The sequence below is a fragment of the Esox lucius genome, chromosome 11, assembly GCF_011004845.1.
Source record: "Esox lucius isolate fEsoLuc1 chromosome 11, fEsoLuc1.pri, whole genome shotgun sequence".
NCBI lineage: Eukaryota > Metazoa > Chordata > Actinopteri > Esociformes > Esocidae > Esox > Esox lucius.
In genome coordinates this window covers 32951923-32974553 of record NC_047579.1, presented here as the reverse complement: position 1 = coordinate 32974553, position 22631 = coordinate 32951923, and the positions used below count along the sequence as shown (strand labels likewise).

General features: G+C 40.9%; 1 protein-coding gene across 2 annotated transcripts in view; it reads left to right on the top strand.

Moving 5' to 3' along the window:
- The window catches only part of si:ch73-374l24.1 (protein kinase C alpha type), a 163667-nt gene that overhangs the window by 130246 nt on the left and 10790 nt on the right, over nucleotides 1-22631 (top strand). Inside the window, exons 6-13 of one of the 2 annotated variants that reach the window (XM_010897389.4) lie at nucleotides 4580-4736; nucleotides 4824-4958; nucleotides 7179-7272; nucleotides 8769-8795; nucleotides 16162-16308; nucleotides 16754-16927; nucleotides 20929-21020; nucleotides 21311-21373. In XM_010897389.4, coding sequence (XP_010895691.1) covers nucleotides 4580-4736; nucleotides 4824-4958; nucleotides 7179-7272; nucleotides 8769-8795; nucleotides 16162-16308; nucleotides 16754-16927; nucleotides 20929-21020; nucleotides 21311-21373 — 889 coding nt within the window. The remainder of the gene's footprint in view (nucleotides 1-4579; nucleotides 4737-4823; nucleotides 4959-7178; nucleotides 7273-8768; nucleotides 8796-16161; nucleotides 16309-16753; nucleotides 16928-20928; nucleotides 21021-21310; nucleotides 21374-22631) is intronic. The other variant, XM_010897390.4, reaches the window with a different exon arrangement.

Genomic DNA, 22631 nt, shown 5'->3' with positions numbered 1-22631 from the left:
AACAATAGTTACCATGGTTGTGTGGTTGTGTGTAACCATTACAACAATGTGGTTATTTTACAGATACTATAACAATAGTTATCATGGTTGTATAGTTGTGTAACCCTTACAACAATGGGGTTGTTTTACAGATACTATTAAAATAGTTACCATGGTTGTGTAGTTGTGTGTAACCCTTACAACAATGTGGTTATTTTACAGATACTATAACAATAGTTACCATGGTTGTGTAGTTGTGTGTAACCCTTACAACAATGGGGTTATTTCACAGATACTGTAACGATACATACCAACAATGTAATACTGCTCCGTGTAACATCAATCATGATCTACTTTTGAAGCTGAGCGGGTAGATGATTGAAGATTATGGAAATGAAGACATTAGGTGTGTAGGGCAGACCTGAGTGACAGACGTCATGGAATTTGTATGGAGTCTCTCACACAGACACACACACACACACACACACACACATATGTATACATGCCGGTGTCAAACAGTCTGTTCTCTACTATAATCCAGGCAAAGAAGGCAGAATGCAGCTCTGGGTTGGTGTATCCAAGCAACGACAGTACAGCAAGCCGACCAGAGAGTCTTTGATCCCTGTATGTCTGTCTGGAGAGTGCCTGTGTATTAATGTTGATATCAATCATGCACTAACTCTGAACTTCTATGTGGATTGAAATGAGTCCTTAGACTTATTTTTGATGGTGTCTGTGTGTGTTTGTTTTTAATGAGCACTCCAGGAACATATGGACAGGACTCAACATTATGTGTTACACTGAATCAGACATGAAATCCAGTCTGTAATAGAGAGCTGGGGCTCCCTCTATTGGTCACATGAAGCACAACATGAGACAGTGCGCTGCTTAATTTTGACTACAGATCATTTGTCATGTACTGTTCCTCTAATGTTTCTTAAAACATTTGGCACCCACTTCAGTGCTTTGCACACTCTAGAGATATTGGCACTGAGCCTTTTCTTATATATTTTTTGAGAACAGAATAATCTTAGAGAACACACAATTATCTTAAACAATTTCTCCATATAGAATATTTCTAGCTTCTCTAGATATTGTGGTCTGTGCATATGGATATATTGCCCTCTTTAATTCAGACCACAGGTTTTCAATGAGATTCCTGAGATTCCACAAGTCCTGACACAAAATGGCTACGACAAAATGTTCATTTTGAGGATTCCGGAGGGTGCTTGTGGTCACAGTTTTGCTGATAGAGCTACTTACCGGCAGGTTTCAGCTTCCTGTCAGATGCAGACAGATGTTTTGCTAAAATGTTGTGGTACTACTTGGTAGAGTTAATACTGTTGTAGATCTTACAAAGGGAACCCAAGAGGATCTGTGAAAACAAAACAGTCCCATAACATAAAAGATCCACCTCAGTATTTTATAGTATGACATTAATTTCTGCATACAGTACAGTACACATTTGACTCCATTATAGCATAGAACCAGATTGACATACAAGTACCAATTCGATTTAGTAAACTCCAGGAGCTTACAAGTTGTGGTTGGTCTCAATATAGACTTTTCTCATGGCAACCTTTTCAAATAGGCTATTGACATGAATGTGGTGTCTGATTTGTAGATTTGGAGGCTTGGTGAACCCAACAATTTGGCAAGATAGTTCTAATATTTTTTTCTGTAGCCATTGCCTTGTCTCTGTTGGTCAACAACCATTTGTTTCTTTTCCTTTGTAAGTTATTTTCCTTTTCCCATGGTGCCACCATAATGAATGGACTTTACATTAATGTTACCTCATTTATATATCCAAGTGAAACAAGAAGTCATGGAAGGCCATACATAATTAGGACTAAGATGTACTTAAAAACGTATTGGTAATGTAGATTAAAAATGTTTTACTCCTTGCCACGTTTTAAGCAAAAACCTATTACTTTCAGTTCTGAACTTTACTTGTTCTAAATTATAGTATCACATAATATAGCTTATTGACTGTGTTTAAAAAGGCGGTTACAAGTAATTGAGATCTTTTTAGGGGAGCAGTTCAATGAAGCAACAGATTTCTAGAGGAACCCTGGAGTGGAGGCACGGCTTAGTGATACATCTTAGTGTAGAACAAAATGTCATTCCTGATAATCTGTTGTGTAGTTTTGTCATCTCCATTTCACACCAACACACTTGTACGTGTGAGTGGAACAGGACAAATATAAGCATCCCCCCTCATTATTATTTACTATGCATGTGTATTTGAGGATATTGTAAGTCACAAATATATATTGATAAATGGGAATTTCATTAGTTCAAATGGGTGGAAAGCCACGCTTTACTATCTGATGGGGCAAGAAAAAGTAACATCTTTCAGGCACCTTTACATCTAAGAAGGGCGTTTCCAAATAGTGTTTGAGTTGGCCTGCCTAATTTTACTGGGCTTTTTTGAAATAATCCTGAACTTTCCCTTTGATCAGTTGACATGTCAACACAAAAGTCAGGCATCTGTTCGGTGCATGATCAGCCAACCTCAACCACCGAAATATTTATGTCTAGGATGGAACCATAAAAAGCTTTCAATTCCTTGATATGAATTAGGAAATAATTAATGTACTACTGTATGAGTCCGTTTCTGAGAATTTCTGGTGATTATCTATTTTGTTAAGTAATATAAAATTCCACCCAGTTCAAGTGTTCAAAGAAAACAATTGATCAACATCTTTCTCTCCTTCTTGCTCCAAATACTCTCTCCCCTCTCTCTCTTTTCTCTGTCTCCTCTTTCAGTCTCCTTTCTCCTTCTCTCCCTCTAGCTCCTCTCTCCCCTCTCTCTCCTTTCTGTCTCCTTTTCATGTCTCCTTTCTCTCTCTCCCTCCTCACCTCGTGTTCTCCCTCTCTCATGAGGGTGAAACCAAAGCCATAGCTTCTTTCTCTGGCACAATATCACACACTGGGCGCCATGACCCTCTTCTAAGCATCCACATACAATGTGTCGGTCTATCATTTCCCTTTACGAGCTCCTGTCTCCTTATCCTTGCATAATGTATCAGGCATGCTTGGAGATGGAAAGATTGCCGTGGTGATGATGGCAGTGTTTAAAGTTACCATGACACCCAGAGGGCCTTTGTAACATATACACTACTGTAGCCCAGTGCCATGGCTGGATGCTGTAATAGATTGTTATAATTTTGTCATTGTTTCAGTAGTGTTCTTTGTTTGGTTTCAACAGTTTTGTTGTATGATCAAAATGACCTAGGACATCGCTACTCTTTCCATTTTAAGGACGCCTCATTCCTGAACTTTAGGGCTTGTCTCCATGGTGAATTTGACATGTTGGGTCTCTGTTGCTATGTACTGGAGCCCAGATTTATCTTGGACTCTGTGTTTCATTGAATCTGATTTTCGCTGTGTGTTTCTTTGACTCTGACTCTGAGGTTTGATGTGTGTTCCTTTATCTCTGTCTGAGGTTTGCTGTGTGTTTCATTAGCTCTGACTCTGAGGTTTGCTGTGTTTCATTGGCTCTGACTCTGAGGTTTGCTTTATGTTTCTTGTCAACCAATAGCAGAGAAGTAGAGATGAATGGATGAAAGTAAGAGTATGGGATGGTCTGTTTCCGTAAATGAAACCGTTCTCCTCTCAGTTTGGCCTGGTTGTGTTCATCCTGTTACCATCACTCACTATTGTCCTTTTCCCTCCACAAAGGAAGTTGTAGACTACTATTTATGTTTCATCACTATATAAAAGCCTTGCAACTAAATCTTTGCAAAAATAAGTAATTCACCTTAATGTACTGTGAGAGGGGTATACAATTAAATTAATGTATAGCTCCTGAAGATTCAAAATGTTAGGTTTCTTTTGTACCTTTATTTAACCAGGTTGAGTCTTACTGAGAATAAAGATCTGTTTTCCAAGAGGGACCTGGCCAAAAATAGCAGCACACAGAAGTTACACCCAATCACAATATCAAAACAGTTTACATACAGTTGTTAATTAAACCTAAATTGTTGGAGGTACAGTGCATATTAAAGGTCAAAACATTTACAGCCCCCATTTCAGTCAATGTCACTACTTTTTTTAAATTTTAAAATATATTTTAGCTCATTCCAATTAGAGGAATGATTATTTTTTTTACCTTGTTCATGACAGGCCTTCATTACCTTAAAGAAATACTGTTTTTGGGAGTGCAGGCAATGTTTATCATTAGTCTGTTGAACGATGTAATAACATAAGTAAAATGGGAGCTGTATGGCCTCATGAATGAAAATGTACCAATGGTTTAATCTTCATAGAGACAGTGAAGGCCAAACCACAGTGATGGGAGAGTTCTGGTTCCGAACCTCAGCGCCCCACAGTACACAGTCCAGCATGCACAATGAGGCCAAAGGGGCATGCATGGTATCACTACAATGATTGTTAATGCTAAAAGTTTGTAGTTTGTATTTTTGGAGATTAGATTTTCGTCCCATAATAGCGTTTTACTTTGGTGGTTGATAAACAAAATATTACAAAAACATTTACTTGAATTTAAAATGAAAAGAACTGAAAAGATTATCTTGGAACTTCTGCCCTTTCTCTCTCTCTTGCTCTCTGTTGCTCCCTCTGTTCTCTTCCTGTCCAGTGGGTGAAGCCAGAAATCTAATCCCCATGGACCCTAATGGTCTGTCCGACCCCTACGTGAAGCTCAAACTCATTCCGGACCCCAAGAACGAGACCAAACAGAAGACCAGGACCATACGTTCTTCGCTCAACCCCACTTGGAACGAATCCTTCAGCTTGTGAGTTGTGTGCATGTTTGTGTGAGTGCGTGTGTAGTTATGTGTGTGTCTGCATCTGTGTTCACCTTTGTCCCCTTTTCCTCCCAGTAAACTGAAGGCCATGGATAAGGACCGTCGTCTGTCCATAGAGGTGTGGGACTGGGACCGGACCACCAGGAATGACTTCATGGGTTCCATGTCTTTTGGTGTGTCTGAACTCATCAAGTCCCCTGTCTGCGGCTGGTCAGTGATTCCCCGTCTCCCTCTCACAGACACACTGACACGCACCCACACCCGCAAACGTTGTCATGCATGCACACTCTCACACAAAACACATCTGCACACAAAACACATCTGCACACAAAACACATCTGCACACAAAACACATCTGCACACAAAACACATCTGCGCACAAAACACATCTGCGCACAACACAAGTCTTTGATGCAACTGTGCATGTAAATATACAGTATACACATATGTTTTATGTATTTAACCAGCTTAGTCAATTTAGAACCAACCTTTGACTGCCAAAGCAAGTGTGTACAGTTTTGACCATTTTAGTAGAGTGTAGTTCACAGTGATGACTGTTGTGGCGGCTCTGGTGACATGCTTGTCAGGTTTGGTGAAGGATGCTTCATTGCACATAGGGAAAGAGGCCTGCGAAGCAAAGTAAATGATCCAAACAAATGGCAAGAAACTTGTAGCTATCAAGATACTCTAAGTCAGATCCAGCTCCGTTGAGAATGTTTGTGTGTCAGACAGGCAGAGGTAATTTCCTGTGGAAGGGCATGCTTTTTGTTTTCCTGGATTTGAAGAATAGTTCTAGATCGAAGAATGCTTGTTGTGATGTATTGAAGCTATGTTGAAGGGTGATCAGCACAGAGTCCTGGAAGGGCCACATATACCATAGATGAAGGGATATGGTCGTCACCCAGATATCCCTCCCTTTTTTCCCTTCCCCAATTTTGTCATTGGGTTTAGGAGATTTGAATATCTTCCTCTGCTTTATTTCCACACTGAGTGTCCAACCAGGAAGTCATTCAGATCAGGGCAATCTGACAATCTGTGTTAGCTTTTTCAAGTGCCTGGTCTGTCTGAAATAGTCGCTATGTCACCCAGCCGGTATTTGGACAGTTTTCATTGCAGAACATTTGGAATTTTGGAATTTCTTTGGTACTGAATATTGTGATCAAAGTCAGCATTCTACTGTGGTGACAACACTAATCAGTTAAATAGAGACTGTTCTACAATGCCAGCTCTAATCAGATAGAAAGACACTGTCCCCAACTGTGGACAACCAGTAGACATTCTGGATTCTGTATGCTGCTCTACCAAGCGTGAATGTGTAAATGTAAACATTCTCCTTTGGAGTTAGCAATGATATATCAACCCATATTCATAACTAAGTCCTCTGGTGCTCCTTAGCTTGCGTGCCAGGTTTACAGGACTGTTATGAGATGTGGAGAGGACCTTTGACTGGGAAACGGGCTAATGCTTCCTGGAAATGCATGGGAACATAGCTGCCCTGTGCACATCATCATTGGGGAGTGGGGATGATGGTGTTGATGCTAACGCTGTGTTTGTTTGGCTGTGCAGTCAAAAAGATTTACCTGATGTTCTTATGATTATGACACTTCTAAAAGTCTAATATGTCTGGAATTTCTGCTTGTTTGTTTGGGATGTTTTTTTTTTGGCCAATAACTAATCTAATTAATATAGAGACCAAGGATAATTCATCTGGCTAAGAGGTTGGGCTCGAGACCCTTCTATTCAGCCACTATCTTTCAGCCACTCAGATCAGTGTATGTAACTATGTTCTCAAAAGACTCACAAACATAGGGTGAAAGGAATCCGGCGTGTGTGTCAATAGAAAAAACGAAAATGCAGGCACCACAAAAGAGAAGCTATATGTACATAAATACAGTGCCCCCCAGAATAATAAAATATTTATTTCTGCAGTTCTTATTATTAAATAAACACATAGTCATCTAGTAGTTAAACACTTGGACTTTATAGCTGTTTCAATGAGTGCATACAGAACGTCCCTAATGCTTGTTATGAGGTGTGTGTGTGTGTGTGTGTGTGTGTGTGTCTGTCTGTGTTGTGCCTAAACAGGCACACTGAAGACCATGCCAAAAAAATAAATGCCATTGACAGAAAGCAGAGAGCACATCAAAGCAGCCAACTGTAAACTGAAATGCACTTCTGTTGGCATTACAGTATTCAGTCTAGACTTACTGTAAACACATCCATCAATACAGGGCACTGAACTGCACACGGCTAGGGAGAATCACTTCCACTCAAATGTATGACGCCTGGTCCAAGGTAATGGTATCAATAACTGTGAGGGTTTAACCTTATTGATTGATTCCTTCATTGATGTTTTGACTGATGCCTTTATGAACTGATGGACTGATTCATTGATTCATTCTGCCATTGCTACTATGGTCCACTCGGTAGGTACAAGATGCTGTGCCAGGAAGAAGGGGAGTACTACAACGTTCCCATCCCTGAGATGGACGACGTCAACTTGGAGCTCAGGCAGAAGTTTGAGGTGAGGAGAACATGGGGCGGCCTGTTACCATGGCAGGGTTTCACCAACCTTGTCCTGTGGTCTCCCAGGGCAACACATTTTAGTGCTACCCTGGCGATACTAATACTACAGGCATTTTACTATTACCCTAGTCATATAACAACTACTACAGACATTTTAGTATTACCCCTAGCACTACAACTTTTACTTCAGACATTTTAGTATTACACTGGCAAAAAAAATACTACAGACATTTAACTATTACCCTAGTACTACAATTTGAACTACAGACATGTTAGTATTACCCTGGCAATACTAATACTACAGATTTTTTAGTACTACCCTGGCGATACTAATACTACATAAATTTTACCATTATCCTAGCAATATAACTACAACCACTACAGAATGTTTTTTATTATCCTGGCAATATAACTACAACTACAGACATTTTAGTATTACCCTAGCAATACTAATACTACAGTACAGATATTTTAGTATCACCCCTGGCACTACAGCTACTACCACAGACAGTAGCAATCTAAGCTTGATGATGAGTTGATTCATTGAGTTTGTTAAGAAACCCTGGCCTTGTGGTTAGTGTTGGTTGCTGGTTCAATCTGTTGTTGTTTATGGTAAGGGTGTGAGGAACATGGATTTGGAGGTTTCTAGTCCCCATAAGGATAGAAAAACAAACGTGTTTGTGTGCCTGTGACAGTCTAGATAGGAACTTTCCCTTGTTTGAATCTCTGGATGGAATAATATCTGGTTTCTGTTGAATAACACTCTCGCCTCCTACCAAGCTGTCTTTTCACTGTCTCACACACATACCTACAAACACACACACTTCTGAAAACCCTCCCTTAACAAATTGATTATTTCCTGTTTACGTATCTACATCTCGAAATTTCAGTACCAGAGTGCCCTGAGATATAGTTGCTTGCTCCATGTCACCATGGCAACCGTGTTGTCGATTAGGATCTTGCTAGCAGATGCTACGGGTTCGTGATCCAATAGCCTTTTTGTTTTTTGCCTTCCTTCAGCCTCATTAATGCATGCAAACTACTCTACAGTCCTACACCCAGCATCACACAGTGAAACCACATGACCTTTTCTCTTCACCTTGTCTACTGTCCTGAAACAAAGTCTCCTGAGACCTGCATGTAGGTTGGTTGTTTTTAATTCTTTCTTCGCCACAGCCTTTCTCTGAGGTCGGGTGTGCACAAGTCTCTGTGGGTTGCCTGGGAAACCAGTAGATCCTCACCAGGAAAGGAGAAATGCCTTTACAGGAGTGTAGTGCTGTTAGAATCAAATTCTTGACAGTGGTCTCTGTTGAATATCGTCAGAGTAGATTATCTGTAAGACTCTCTGTATGTGCAGATAAAGCCATCTTTTATTTAAAAAAAAATAACCATATGATAGCCATGGATATCGAAAGGTGGCTTTTTACATCCACTACCAATCAGTACCAGCGCTGTTTTACTAACATTGTAGCTTCTCTTTCCTGTCTCTTCTAGGCCTGCCAATTAAACCACTACCTCAAGGTAGTCCCTCTGTCCCTAAATCTTCTCTAACCTCCCCTCCTACCACCTCCTAACTATGGGCTCAGCAGTCACCCCTGTCTTCCATTGACCTCCCTTAATTATCCTCTGATGGTTTGAGTAGCGCTCAGCTTCTGAAAACACATCTGATTTACTAACAAAGATGCAGCAAGCTGTTCACCTGGTAGGGCCTGGAGTTGTTCCTGACAATGTGAGGTAGGAGTTTATACAAGTCAAGTCATATAGTCAGGAGCATTTCCAAGCTGTACATGTCTGCTAAGCAGACTGAATGTCATTCACAGTTACATGGCACTAGAAAATCTGTACACTAGATTTCAGTCAACAGTGACCTAAAGTGCATTCATCTTGAACACACAGTATACACACACATACAGAATTTCACAAAAGTGAGTACACCCCTCACATTTTTGTAAATATTTGATTATATCTTTTCATGTGACAACACTGAAGAAATGACACTTTGCTACATTGTAAAGTAGTGAGTGTACAGCTTGTATAACAGTGTAAATTTGCTGTCCCATCAAAATAACTCAACACACAGCCATTAATGTCTAAACCGCTGGCAACAAAAGTGAGTGGGTGGGCAATATTTTTCACTGGGGGGCCACACTGTAAATGCCAGGGAGTATCGTGGGCCAGATTACTTTTTTAACCAACATGCCTAAAAAACACACAACATAGCTAACTCTTAACTTGTATATTATATTTATGCATTTTTATTTTCCATACAACACCGTTTTCATAATTGATCTTAATTTACTTTAACAAAATTTTTTTATTATTATTTTCTGTTAACAATTGTTATTATGGCAGGCAAAGGCCTAAAAAAATCCCTTTTTAGGGTTATTACTCAACAGAAATGTTACAACACATATTTGCCTTAAAACTTAACTTTCAACTCAACAGAGTAAGCTGCATTACATAAGGTATAGTGTATAACAGTTTTATAGGCATAATAGTTATTAGGGCAGACATAAGTCTATGAAATCGCTTCTGAAGCTTTTCACTCAAAGCAAATGTTGGTATAATTTCCATCATCTAACTTCATAAAGTATATTTTTTGTACTAGTTGCTTTTAAGCTTTTAACGACAGCGATGCCAGCAGCCCAGACCCAAGAAATCAACTTTTAGGGCTACTCACTCAATATGAACAGGAGAGCCTCGTATGGGCGTTGACAAGTGAGGTAAAGTCAGGAGAAGCAGTGTGCGGTTCTGTTGAAGCAGTGTGCGGTACTGCTGCAAGATGCTCATCAGTGAGGCTGCATCTGTGCTTGGACTTGTTGAATTGTAGCATCGGGTGATTGTAGCATTTCTGTATTTCGCTGCATGCTTGCTCTGGAAGTGCCTCTGCAAATTGTACTCTTTAAAAACTGTGACGTTAGCTTAACATATTAAGCAAGTTGCTTTTCCTGCGATATCTGCAAATAAATATTTTCCTGTCAATAGTTTTTTAAATACCCTGCTTTCGTTATCAACTTTTCTTAGGCTCATTTCCAGAGATCACTAGCCATCAATTGCGTATACAGACATCCCAAGTCTTCCAGAAGTTCCGGGAGTGTCCCCCATATTGATAGCGGCTCCCTAATGCCCGCAAATGAGTTAAAATATCCCGGAATACCTCCCTGAAAAGACTTTTTGCAGGTTGGGATGTCTGCGTATAGTACGTACAAATAACTTGTGGTGCTGGTCCCTACGTATCATAGCAATGTAAATACCTTGTTTCAATGTAAAAGTATTTTAAACAGACAGTATGACACTGCTGTACCTATTACTGGGAGTGCCACGGGACTTTTAATTTGAAAATAAATAAATATGGAACAGTAAATAAAGTAATGTAATCTGCGGACCTTGTCAGGTATTTTTTATTTTTTATTATTTTAAAAGTTTTGGATGTATCGCGGGCCGGATAGAATGACTCAACGGGCCGGGTCTGGCCTAAGCTATAAAAAGATTGCCAAGACTCTGAAACTGACCATACAGCGCTTTAACAGGACAGGTTACACTCAGAACAGGCCTCGCCATGGTCGACCAAAGAAGTTGAGTGCACATGCTCAGCATCATATCAACAGGTTGTCTTTGGGAAATAGACGTATGAGTGCTGCCAGCATTGCTACAGAGGTTGAAGGGGTGGGGGGTCAGCCTGTCAGTGCTCAGACCATACACCGCACACTGCATCAAATTGGTCTGCATGGCTGTCGTCCCAGAAGGAAGCCTCTTCTAAAGATGATGCACAACAAAGCCCACAAACACTTTGCTGAAGGCAATAAGACCAGGACATGGATTACTGGAACCATGTCCTGTGGTCTGATGAGACCAAGATAAACGTATTTGGTTCAGATGGGGTCAAGCATGTGTGGCGGCAACCAGGTGAGGAGTACAAAGACAAGTGTTTTGCCTACAGTCGAGCTTGTGGGGGAGAGTGTCATGGTCTGGGGCTGCATGAGTGCTGCTGGCCCTGGGGAGCTACAGTTCATTGAGGGAACCAAGAATGCCAACATTTACTGTGACATACTGAAGCAGAGCATGATCCCCTCGCTTCGGAGACTGGGCCGCAGGGCAGTATTCCAACATGATAACAACCCCAAACACACCTCCAAGATGACCACTGCCTTGCTAAAGAAGCTGATGTTAAAGGTGGCCTAGCATGTCTTCAGACCTAAACCCTATTGAGCATCAGTGGGGCATCCTCAAATGGAAGGTGGAGGAGCGCATGGTCTCTAACATCCACCAGCTCAGTGATGTCGTCATGTGGAAGTGGACTCCAGTAGCAACCTGTGAAGCTCTGGTGAACTCCATGCCCAAGAGGTTGGAAAATGGTGGCCACACAAAATATTCACACTTGGGGCCCAATTTGGACATTTTCACTTAGGGGTTTACTCACTTTTGTTGCCAGAGGTTTAGACATTAATTGCTGTGTGTTGAGTTATTTTGAGGGGACAGCAAATTTACACTGTTATACAAGCTGTACAATCACTACTTTACATTGTAGCAAAGTTTAATTTCTTCAGTGTTGTCACATGAAAAGATATAATCAAATATTTACAAAAATGTGAGGGGTGTACTCACTTTTGTGAGATACTGTATATGCACACACACACATACCCACACACAGACAGCATTGATGTTAGTAAATGTTTGGACCAAATATTCCTCTGGAAGCGTCCTCATCTTCACCATATTAACCTCGCTTGTTATTGGCTAAGACTGACCATGACTGACCCGTCCCAGTTGGCCTGTAGTGTGGTCTGCAAACTGCCTTCTAATAGTCCGTCGCAAGCCAGGGCTATAAAAGGCTGAAAGCAGTTAAGCATGGCAGTTCATCCATTTTTCGAGTCTGTGCAGACACACTGAGTTGAATATAGTAGGTAGAACAAGTATTTGATACACTGCTGATTTTGCAGGTTTTCCCACTTACAAAGCATGTAGAAGTCTGTAATTTTTATCATAGGTACACTTCAACTGTGAGTGATGGAATCTAAAACAAAAATCCTGAAAATTACATTGTATGATTTTTCAATAATTAATTTGCATTTTATTGCATGACATAAGTATTTGATCACCTACCAAGCAGTAAGAATTCCGGCTCTCACAGACCTGTTAGTTTTTCTTTAAGAAGCCCTCCTGTTCTCCACAAAGCAGAACTTAATATTTGGTACAGAAACCTTTTTTTGCAATTACAGAGATCATACGTTTCCTGTAGTTCTTGACCAGGTTTGCACACACTGCAGCAGGGATTTTGGCCCACTCCTCCATACAGACCTTCTCCAGATCCTTCATGTTTCGGGGCTGTCGCTGGGCAATACAGACTTTCAGCTTGCTCCAAAGATTTTCTATTGGGTTCAGGTCTGGAGACTGGCTAGGCCACTCCAGGACCTTGAGATGCTTCTTACTCCTTAGTTGCCCTGGCTGTGTGTTTCTGGTCGTTGTCATGCTGGAAGACCCAGCCACAGCCCATTTTCAATGCTCTTACTGAGGGAAGGAGGTTGTTGGCCAAGATCTCGCGATACATGGCCCCATCCATCCTCCCCTCAATACGGTGCAATCATCCTGTCCCCTTTACAGAAAAGCATCCCCAAAGAATGATGTTTCCAACTCCATGCTTCACAGTTGGGATGGTGTTCTTGGGGTTGTACTCATCCTTCTTCTTCCTCCAAACACGGCGAGTGGAGTTTAGACCAAAAAGCTCTATTTTTTTCTCATCAGACCACATGACCTTCTCCCGTTCCTCCTCTGGATCATCCAGATGGTCATTGGCAAACTGACGGGCCTGGACATGTGCTGGCTTGAGCAGGGGGACCTTGCATGCGCTGCAGGATGACGGCGTAGTGTGTTACTAATGGTTTTCTTTGAGACTGTGGTCCCAGCTCTCTTCAGGTCATTGACCATGTCCTGCAGTTCTGGGCTGATCCCTCACCTTGATCATTGATGCCCCACGAGGTGATATCTTGCATGGAGCCCCATACCGAGGGAGATTGACCGTCATCTTGAACCATTTTCTATTAATTGCACCAACAGTTGTTGCCTTCTCACCAAGCTGCTTGCCTATTGTCTTGTAGGCCATCCCAGCCTTGTGCATACAATTTTATCCCTGTTGTCCTTACACAGCTCTCTGGTCTTGGCCATTGTGGAGAGGTTGGAGTCTGTTTGATTGAGTGTGTGGACAGGTGTCTTTTATACAGGTAACAAGTTCAAACAGGTGCAGTTAATACAGGTAATGAGTGGAGAACAGGAGGGCTTCTTAAAGACAAACTAACAGGTCTGTGAGAGACGGAATTCTTACTGGTTGGTAGGTGATCAAATACTTATGTCATGCAATAAAATGCTAATTAATTATTTAGAAATTATACAATGTGTTTTTCTGGATTTTTGTTTTAGTTTCCGTCTCACTGTTTAAGTGTACCTATGATAAAAATTTCAGACCTCTATATGCTTTGTAAGTAGGAAAACCTGCAAAATCTGCAGTGTATCAAATACTTGTTCTCCCCACTGTATGCCTGATGATGTTCTGCACATGCCCACCTTGCTGTGTACACACTCTCTCCACTAGGTGGCAGCACTGGATTGGATTCACTTGTATACGCATGCTGGACACTCATCTTACCCACTGCTATTGAAGAATGTCAACTATATATTTACGTGTATTTATATACATACATTGTCTAACTTCTCATCCTTTCTTATTCAACTAACTGCACTGGATATACAATGACCAATGTGTGAATGGCTGGCCCCGTGTGTCCCCGTATTCTGAATGCTCTCGTGTCTCTGAGCAATAACCGTAAGCTAGTCCAGCCTTAGTCAACATTTCTGGGATCCCACAGAGAGGAGCCATGTTAATTATCTGAATTCCTACTACAGCTGCTGGGATTATTACAGGGGACCATCACCATAACCAGTTGAAAATGAATACGCTGTGCAACACTTCTACATGTTAATTCTGGCTCCATTAGATCCTTTTCCAGAGATAGTATTAACTCACCTGCACCCTGTGGATAGTCAGGTGTACATTCCTCACCAGAACCATAGCAGATTCAAGACATGATATAGAGTCTGGTTCAAAGGTTCAGTGTATGAGAAGCCCCGTAGAGGCAGTTGGCCTGGCAACTGTTGTCTGCTGTTGGCTATTACTTTTCCTTTCTCTGGTTATTGAACAGAGCAGTGGAGGCTGGTGGGTTTAATTGCCCTCTGTGTTGGGGACACGGCAGTCCAATCATCATCACAACTTGGTGCAGAGGCAACCTTCCTGAACCGCGCCTTACAGTACTGCACAAATATGTCTTCAGAGACCCGTCAATAAAAAGATAACAGATCTTTGTGGTTTCCAGTCAATAATGAAACAATAATAATTCCATTAAATAATGAAACTTCTGAAAATGTCTATTATTACCAATCTTGGTCTTTTTTGACTTTGTGTTCCTGCTTTTTCAGACTTTGTTTTTGTAGAATAACTTGGTTCTAAGGCTCCATGAGAACTAGTTCCACTTCCATACTAGCTGTAAAGTATCTTCATCCTGCGGTTTTCTGAAGCCTTGAAAAACATACCTCTTATTTAGCCTTTTATCCATACATGCCGTCCTGACAAATTCTATATTAAAACAATGCACCAGTAGTGCTTCTAGTATATTACCATGACATCTATTTTAGTATATTACCATGACATCTATTCTAGTATATTACCATGTCATCTATTCTAGTATATTACCATGACATGTATTCTAGTATATTACCATGACATGTATTCTAGTATATTACCATGACATGTATTCTAGTATATTACCATGACATCTATTCTAGTATATTACCATGACATCTATTCTAGTATATTACCATGACATCTATTCCACTACAGTATCCCCCCAACCTCACCATCTCTCCCCAGCCCCATCATCTCCCACATCTCCAACCCTATCCTATCATCTCCCACCATTTCCCACCAGTCCTACCGGCCTGGTGCTCTAGGCTATACTCTGAGAGACTCTGTCCGTCTGATACCACCTTGTCCCATGTCAGTAAACACTGGATTGGATGCAGCAGATCTGATAACTGGGTTGCATTTAATGCTATCAGAATCACAAAATTGGGTTTTCATTATGATGTTTGTGTTAAAGAAAAATCTGTCTGTATACCAAATGGCACACTATTCCTATATGGTACTGGTCAAAAGTAGTGCACTACTAAGAATCTGACTGTATCCCAAATGGCACACTATTCCTATATGGTACTGGTCAAAAGTAGTGCACCACTAAGAATCTGTCTGTATACCAAATGGCTCACTATTCCTATATGGTACTGGTCAAAAGTAGTGCACTACTAAGAATCTGACTGTATCCCAAATGGCTCACTATTCCTATATGGTACTGGTCAAAAGCAGTGCACTACTAAGAATCTGTCTGTATACCAAATGACACACTATTCCTATATGGTACTTGTCAAAAGTAGTGCACTACTAAGGGAATAGAAGGCCATTTCAGGCAATAATTCAAAGACAGATCATTCACTGAGCACGTCATGAGAATGCTGGTTGTTTTGTGTTGGATTTCTGAGCTACTACTGTACGCCTGTTGCTTGTAGTTACACAGAAGAGAAATACTAACATGTCTTGTAGCATGGAGTAGGCTTTTTAATGTATGTGTGTCATAAATGGTTTATTACAATAATGCGTGTATGAATGTTTGTGTGTCTGCGTGTGTGTGTCTGCGTGTGTGTGTCTGCGTGTGTGTGTCTGCGTGTGTGTGTCTGCGTGTGTGTGTCTGCGTGTGTGTGTCTGCGTGTGTGTGTCTGCGTGTGTGTGTATGTGCGTGGCTGCATGTGTGCATGCCTGTGTGTGTGTGTCTGCTCTGCATTGTAGAAAGCCAAGTTGGGTCACGGAAAGAAAGTGATCACGCCCTCGGACCACAGGCGGTTCAGTTCAGACAGGACAACTCCCGGGACAGACCGAGTCCGGCTCAGTGACTTCCACTTTCTGGCTCTCCTAGGGAAGGGCAGCTTCGGCAAGGTGAGACAATTAGACAGGGAACTTGTTTAATGGACATAAATGAATGAATGAGGAAGAGGTGTGCTTTTAAAAACTTTATAATATTATTTTCTGTTGTCATATACTCATACACCCATTTTTTTTGTACTCATGTTATCATGTATTTGTAGACAAATCTTAAATGGAGAAAAAATCGACCTCAAAATAGTATCACAAAGTGATGTCGTGCTCCCGAGAAGGATGGGCTGGCCAACCACATCTGTCTACTTTTATGAACAAAATGAATTTGCCCACAATATTCCTACCCAAAAGCTTATTTTTAACATAACTAATTAAAATCATTTTGAAGGAAAACTGTTTCCCTCATCAGATTCTATGTAGTTGTAAGTCAGAATGATATCGTAGAAACAACAGGGCATTTTGTTTAGTTAGAGAACGCACCTTAAACCCCGCTGTCTTTGTGCAGGTGATGCTGGCAGAGATGAAGTCCACAGAGGAGCTGTACGCCATCAAGATCCTGAAGAAGGACGTGGTGATCCAGGATGATGATGTAGAGTGTACCATGGTGGAGAAGAGGGTCCTGGCTCAAAGAGACAAACCACCCTTCCTGACAGCGCTTCACTCCTGCTTCCAGACCGTGGTATGCAAACACACACACCCACACCTGCACATGAGCATGCATTCACACACATTGCGGCGAAGATAGCTGCACACACATGTACACACACACACACACACATGCACACATCGCCCAGAATATCAGTATTAAAAGTTGCCACTAATGACAAAGGCTGTTGGCCATTCAAGCATTGCAGTACTATATAGTGTCTTTGGGAGGTACAGTATTCAGACCTCTTCCCTTTCTACATATTTTCTTGTCTTATGGACTTCTTTTTTAATTGATTACATAAATATTTTGGCATCAGTATGCACAGACTATCACACGATGACACAGCAAACACTAGTGCTTTATTAACAAGAAAACAGGCAAGCTAGTTCAGCTGGCCCGCAATAGAAAGTGTTGTCACCTCGAGATTCAAACCCGGGTCACATAGGTGAAAGGCTGTGTCGTTAACCACTACACCACAGAGATGTCCATTTGCCAGATGTCAGTATAGCCTCTTGTCTCTATCCTGAACAAATTCTCTTTTGCCACTGGCCGTTTTAACAGTTAATTGGCCATTCGTGAATGACATTGATACACTTAAACTGACTAACGTTCTCACTAAGTTTACCTCCACCACAAATAGCGTCTATGTATGGCGTTTGCCAGTAATAAGCTTTACCGGTATCTACTAACTTACTGGAATAGTCATAAGAATTGAGAAATTGCTAGCAAGTTGCTAGCAATGCCATGAAATGAAAGCTATTTCATTTCATGGCATAAGAACTTCTTTTTTTCATGGCAAAAAAACCCATACTTTTTTCTTTCATTAGTGAATGACATGTATACAATAACTATAAATAAAGGCAACGATAACTAACTTTTTCATCAAGTGAAAAGACGAGAGAATCATGGAATCTACCAGAAATAATTAATAAATGTGGTTACTCTTAATAGATTCAAACTTAGGTCTTCCACATGAGAGGCACTGTCTTTAATCACTACGCCACGGCATTACACGTTTCAGCAGTCGCCAGACTGCATTGAGGATTGTGTTAAACTGACTAATGTTTCTTATTAAGTTTACCTCCACCACAAAAGCGTCATTGAACTTTATTGCTTTTGAGCAAGAATTAAGCAATTGCTAGTGAGACTGAAGATGAACTTTTCCATGCCAGGAACAGTCGCAACATAACCATATACAGTTTTAGTTAAGGCTCACTGTAACGTAACTACTGTATGTTAAGCCAGCAAATGTGTTTGTCTATCCTGACCCAAAACGCATTCACCAGAAAATCCACCAGAAACAGTCACAATATTACCGTAAACTGTTTATTTCAGTCTTACGATAATGTAGATACTGAAGGATCTAACAAGCAAAGTTTTCGTCTGTACGGAATAATTCATAATGCGTACTTCGCTTCACCTGCGAGGAGATACAAATTCGGGAGCTATAGTTTACAGGTCCACTTCTCTAACCAATACAAATTTAACAAGGTGTATAAACAGAATGCAATGATGTGCAAATCATTTAATCCCTATATTTTATTGAAAAAAGTACAAAGGCAACATGTCAAATGTTGAAAATGAGAAATATTATTGTTTTGGCAAAAATACATGCCCATTTTGAATTTAATGCCAGCAACAAGTTTCAAAAAAGTTTGGTCCTGGGCTTGTTAACCACTGTGTTCCATCACCTCTTCTTTTAACAATACTGTGTAAGAGTTTGGGAACTGAGGAGGCCAAATGCTGTACTTTTGAAAGTGAAATGTTTTCCCATTCTTGCTTGATATCAGATTTCAGCTGCTCATCAGTTCGGGGTCTCATTTCTCGTATTTTTCATTTCATAATGCGCCAAATGTTTTCAATGGGTGATCTGTCTAGTTTGCAGGCAGGCCAGTTTAGCACAGGGACTCATTTACTACGGAGCCATGCTGTTGTAATATGTGCAGAATGTGGTTTGGTATTTTCTTGCTGAAATAAGCAAGGCCTTCCCTGAAAAAGACATCCTCTGGATGGCAACATATGTTGCTCCAAAACATGTATATATTTTTCAGCAGTAATGGTATCTTCACAGATGTGCTAGTTACACATGCCATCAATCAATCAATCAAATGTATTTATAAAGCCCTTTTTACATCAGCAGTTGTCACTAAGTGCTTTTACAAAACAGTGCCATGTGCACTAATGCACCCCCATGCCGTAACGGATGCTTGCTTTTGAACTGTGTGCTGATAACAAGCTGGTCCATCACTATGGCATTTACACAGAGACCTCCGCTACTCACTGTGGCCTTTACACAGAGCCCTCCGCTACTCACTGTGGCCTTTACACAGAGCCCTCCGCTACTCACTGTGGCCTTTACACAGAGCCCTCCGCTACTCACTGTGGCCTTTACACAGAGCCCTCCGCTACTCACTGTGGCCTTTACACAGAGCCCTCCGCTACTCACTGTGGCCTTTACACAGAGCCCTCCGCTACTCACTGTGGCCTTTACACAGAGCCCTCCGCTACTCACTGTGGCCTTTACACAGAGCCCTCCGCTACTCACTGTGGCCTTTACACAGAACCCTCCGCTACTCACTATGGCCTTTACACAGAGCTCTTCACTACTCACTATGGCCTTTACATGGGGTTAGGCAGAAGGGATAGTTTGCAAGTTTATGCGATAATGTTGGGTAATCCAAGTTAAGGTTAGGTTTAGGGTTAGGTTAAGAAACATGAATTTCTGGGTCCGCACAAGAATAGAAAAACAAATCTGTGTGTGTGTGTGTGGCACATGTTAAACAAACTCCTCAGCCTGAAGGGTCTGCTCTTGCTCCACTGACTTGCTATCTGTTTGACGGGCACAACCCGTAGAGACACTTCAGGGGAGTCAGTCACATGAGGATGTGACACAGAGGGTGTGTGAGGGTAAGACTGTGTATTTAGTGTGTGCGTGTGGGTTTATTTTGTGTCTTTGTATTTGTGGGTGTACACAGCATCCATCGTCACAGTAGCCCGCTGAGGGCGCTGATCTACTCCAAACATCGGCAGCATATTAACTACATCTAGAGCCGAGAGAGAACAGATTGGTTTTCACAGCCCTGTGGAGAGCTCTGCTCTGACTGAACTATGACTCATTTGACTTGTAAAGCCTTGCATGCAACTACAAAACAGTCGGGTCTGAAAGTACCGGACACGTGTTGCGTTTTTATGCTTTTTATGTTATGTACATCAATGGGGTACTAATCAAGGTAAAACATGTCATTTGTTTTGTTTATTTAGTTGACATTAGTCAGTGAACATTCTATTTCCTGTGGGTTTAGCTTGAAATTAACTCTATATTGAGGGCCTGGGTCAGTTCATGTAGAATTCATGCTCTAATATTACACACTGCATTTCTTGGTACAGGATGTGAAACAAAGTAAGTGGAATATCAGAAGGGTGACAGCACTTTTAATTTTATATTCTACTGTGCTAATAGTTACAATTGGAGAATGAGAATCAGGGACAAGACATGGATATGGGTTTTTGTTCACTATCTTGTTTCTCCACTACTTGTTGCCTTTTCCTCATGCAGAAGGTCCTCGTGAATATTGCTGATTTGATTGCGCATTGCCAAAACAGACACCGTTGTTTAATTATGTTGGTTTTCATTTCAAAATATCTGTTGGTCTGTAATCTGTGTGAAATTTGTCTCTAATGTAGTCATACAGTCCGTTCAATATTTCTGTATTCGTTTTTCTGAAAGTGCTTTAAAAAGAGTAAGGCACAATTGGGTCCCTTAGCTGACCACTGTTAAGGTCATGAAGTGTTGCTCTGTTTTCACCCGTGGGGTCTGTCTTCTCTCTCAAAGCCAGGCCTTTTGATTGCAAGGGTCATGCTTACTTAGTCTGATTAGAGTCAAGGTCTTTCTGTGTTTTGGATCCGTCACAGTGATCCAGTTAATTTGCCACTGTGCACTCTGTTCACGGCTAGGCAGCCTTCCAATTGACTTATTTTTGGGGCGTTGTTCTCCTTATGTCCTTCTTTCACTCCCTTTCCATCTGTCCTAGGATCGTCTGTACTTTGTGATGGAGTATATTAACGGAGGGGATCTTATGTACCACATCCAACGTGTGGGCAAATTCAAGGAGCCACAGGCAGTGTGAGTACCTGGCATGCCTGTTACCACATGAAGACTGCATCTTTATCCTCAAATTCACCTCTTTTCAAATTGATGTCATATATGATCAGCCTGCAGCATACCTCTTCTGCAACATACAGTGTACTATTACCACATAAAGACTGCATCTTTATCCTCAAATTCATCTCTTTTCAAATTGATGTCATATATAGTCAGCCTGCAGCATACCACCTCTGCAACATACAGTGTACTGTACATGTTTTCAGCCATCCTCACACCTCTGCAGATGTCTAAATCATGTTGCCTTGCAGGTTCTACGCTGCAGAAATTGCTGTGGGCCTTTTCTTCTTGCACAGGAAGGGCATTGTGTACAGGTGGGTGTGAATGAAGGTCTCTGTGGGAGAAACGTGTTTACTATTACACTGGGGTGATGGATTTCATTATCAGGTGTTGTGTAGGAATCAGTTGGAGACTGAAAAATACACCAGGGATCCAATTACAGAGTGCTTTTGAGAAACTGTTGTGGCGCACCAAGTACAACTGCCCTGCAAATGCTTTGTGAGGTTTATTTGAACCAAAAAACAAAAAAACTTTGCAGTTTTCTGCTATTTTTACTATTCAGATTTTTTAAGTGTTACATTCAATCCCTTATTAATAATGGCAAACAACTATTTCTTTGGCTGCTTGTGTTCCATCCCAAACGCTCAATTACTCTTTTGTAAATAATACAAATTGCAATTGAACTTTGTGTCTTTTTCAAATAACTCCCATATGATGCTGAGAGGGCTCTTCTTTATCCTCCTCTTCCTAGAGCACTTGTCTCCTCTCTCTCAGCCGTCACCTGCCCTTTTCCTGATTATCACATTAGGTAGAATGCTGTAGCAATGCTGAATAAAACAATTAGGCTAAATAGCTTCATACTGGTAGTAAATGCCCATAACTGCAGTGCTTATCACCATCATTTGTTCATATTATATAATACAATACTATGTCAGAGTTGCATGATGCTTGTTTTTTTTTTTAAGAAAAACATCATACTTCATAGAATACCTATTTCATCCCCCTTTTCTAAATAATGTATAATTTCTCCTCCGCTAACATATAACATTGTTTCAAGATGGAGACACGGCTGATCATGTAGCGGTTTCAATTGGAGTTCTCAAAACTGTTTAGTTAACCCCCCAGCCCAGGAATATTTTTTTATGATTTCAAATTACAGTCAAATTGGCCTCTACTGACATTGTACATAGAAACATTGCATTGTAAAACACATGCAGTACGTAACATGGATAAATGTACTTTAGAAGTTTTGTTTTGCAGCGTATTTCCAATATCTGTGTAATGTCTTCACTGGAGAGCAGGACGCAGGTGCAGAGCAGATAAACTTACAACAAAACTCAACAACAAGATGTTTCCATACTTACAAAATAAATGAACATGAAACACAGAGGTAACATAGAACAATTAACCAACCAACACACAGGATACTGGGGAAACTAAATAGGGAGATGAGTATATAATACTTTATATAATACTGTGTATATATATAAATATATATAATACCCTGGTTTCTAAATTGGGAGATGAGTATATAATACTGTATATAATACCCTGGTTTCTAAATTGGGAGAT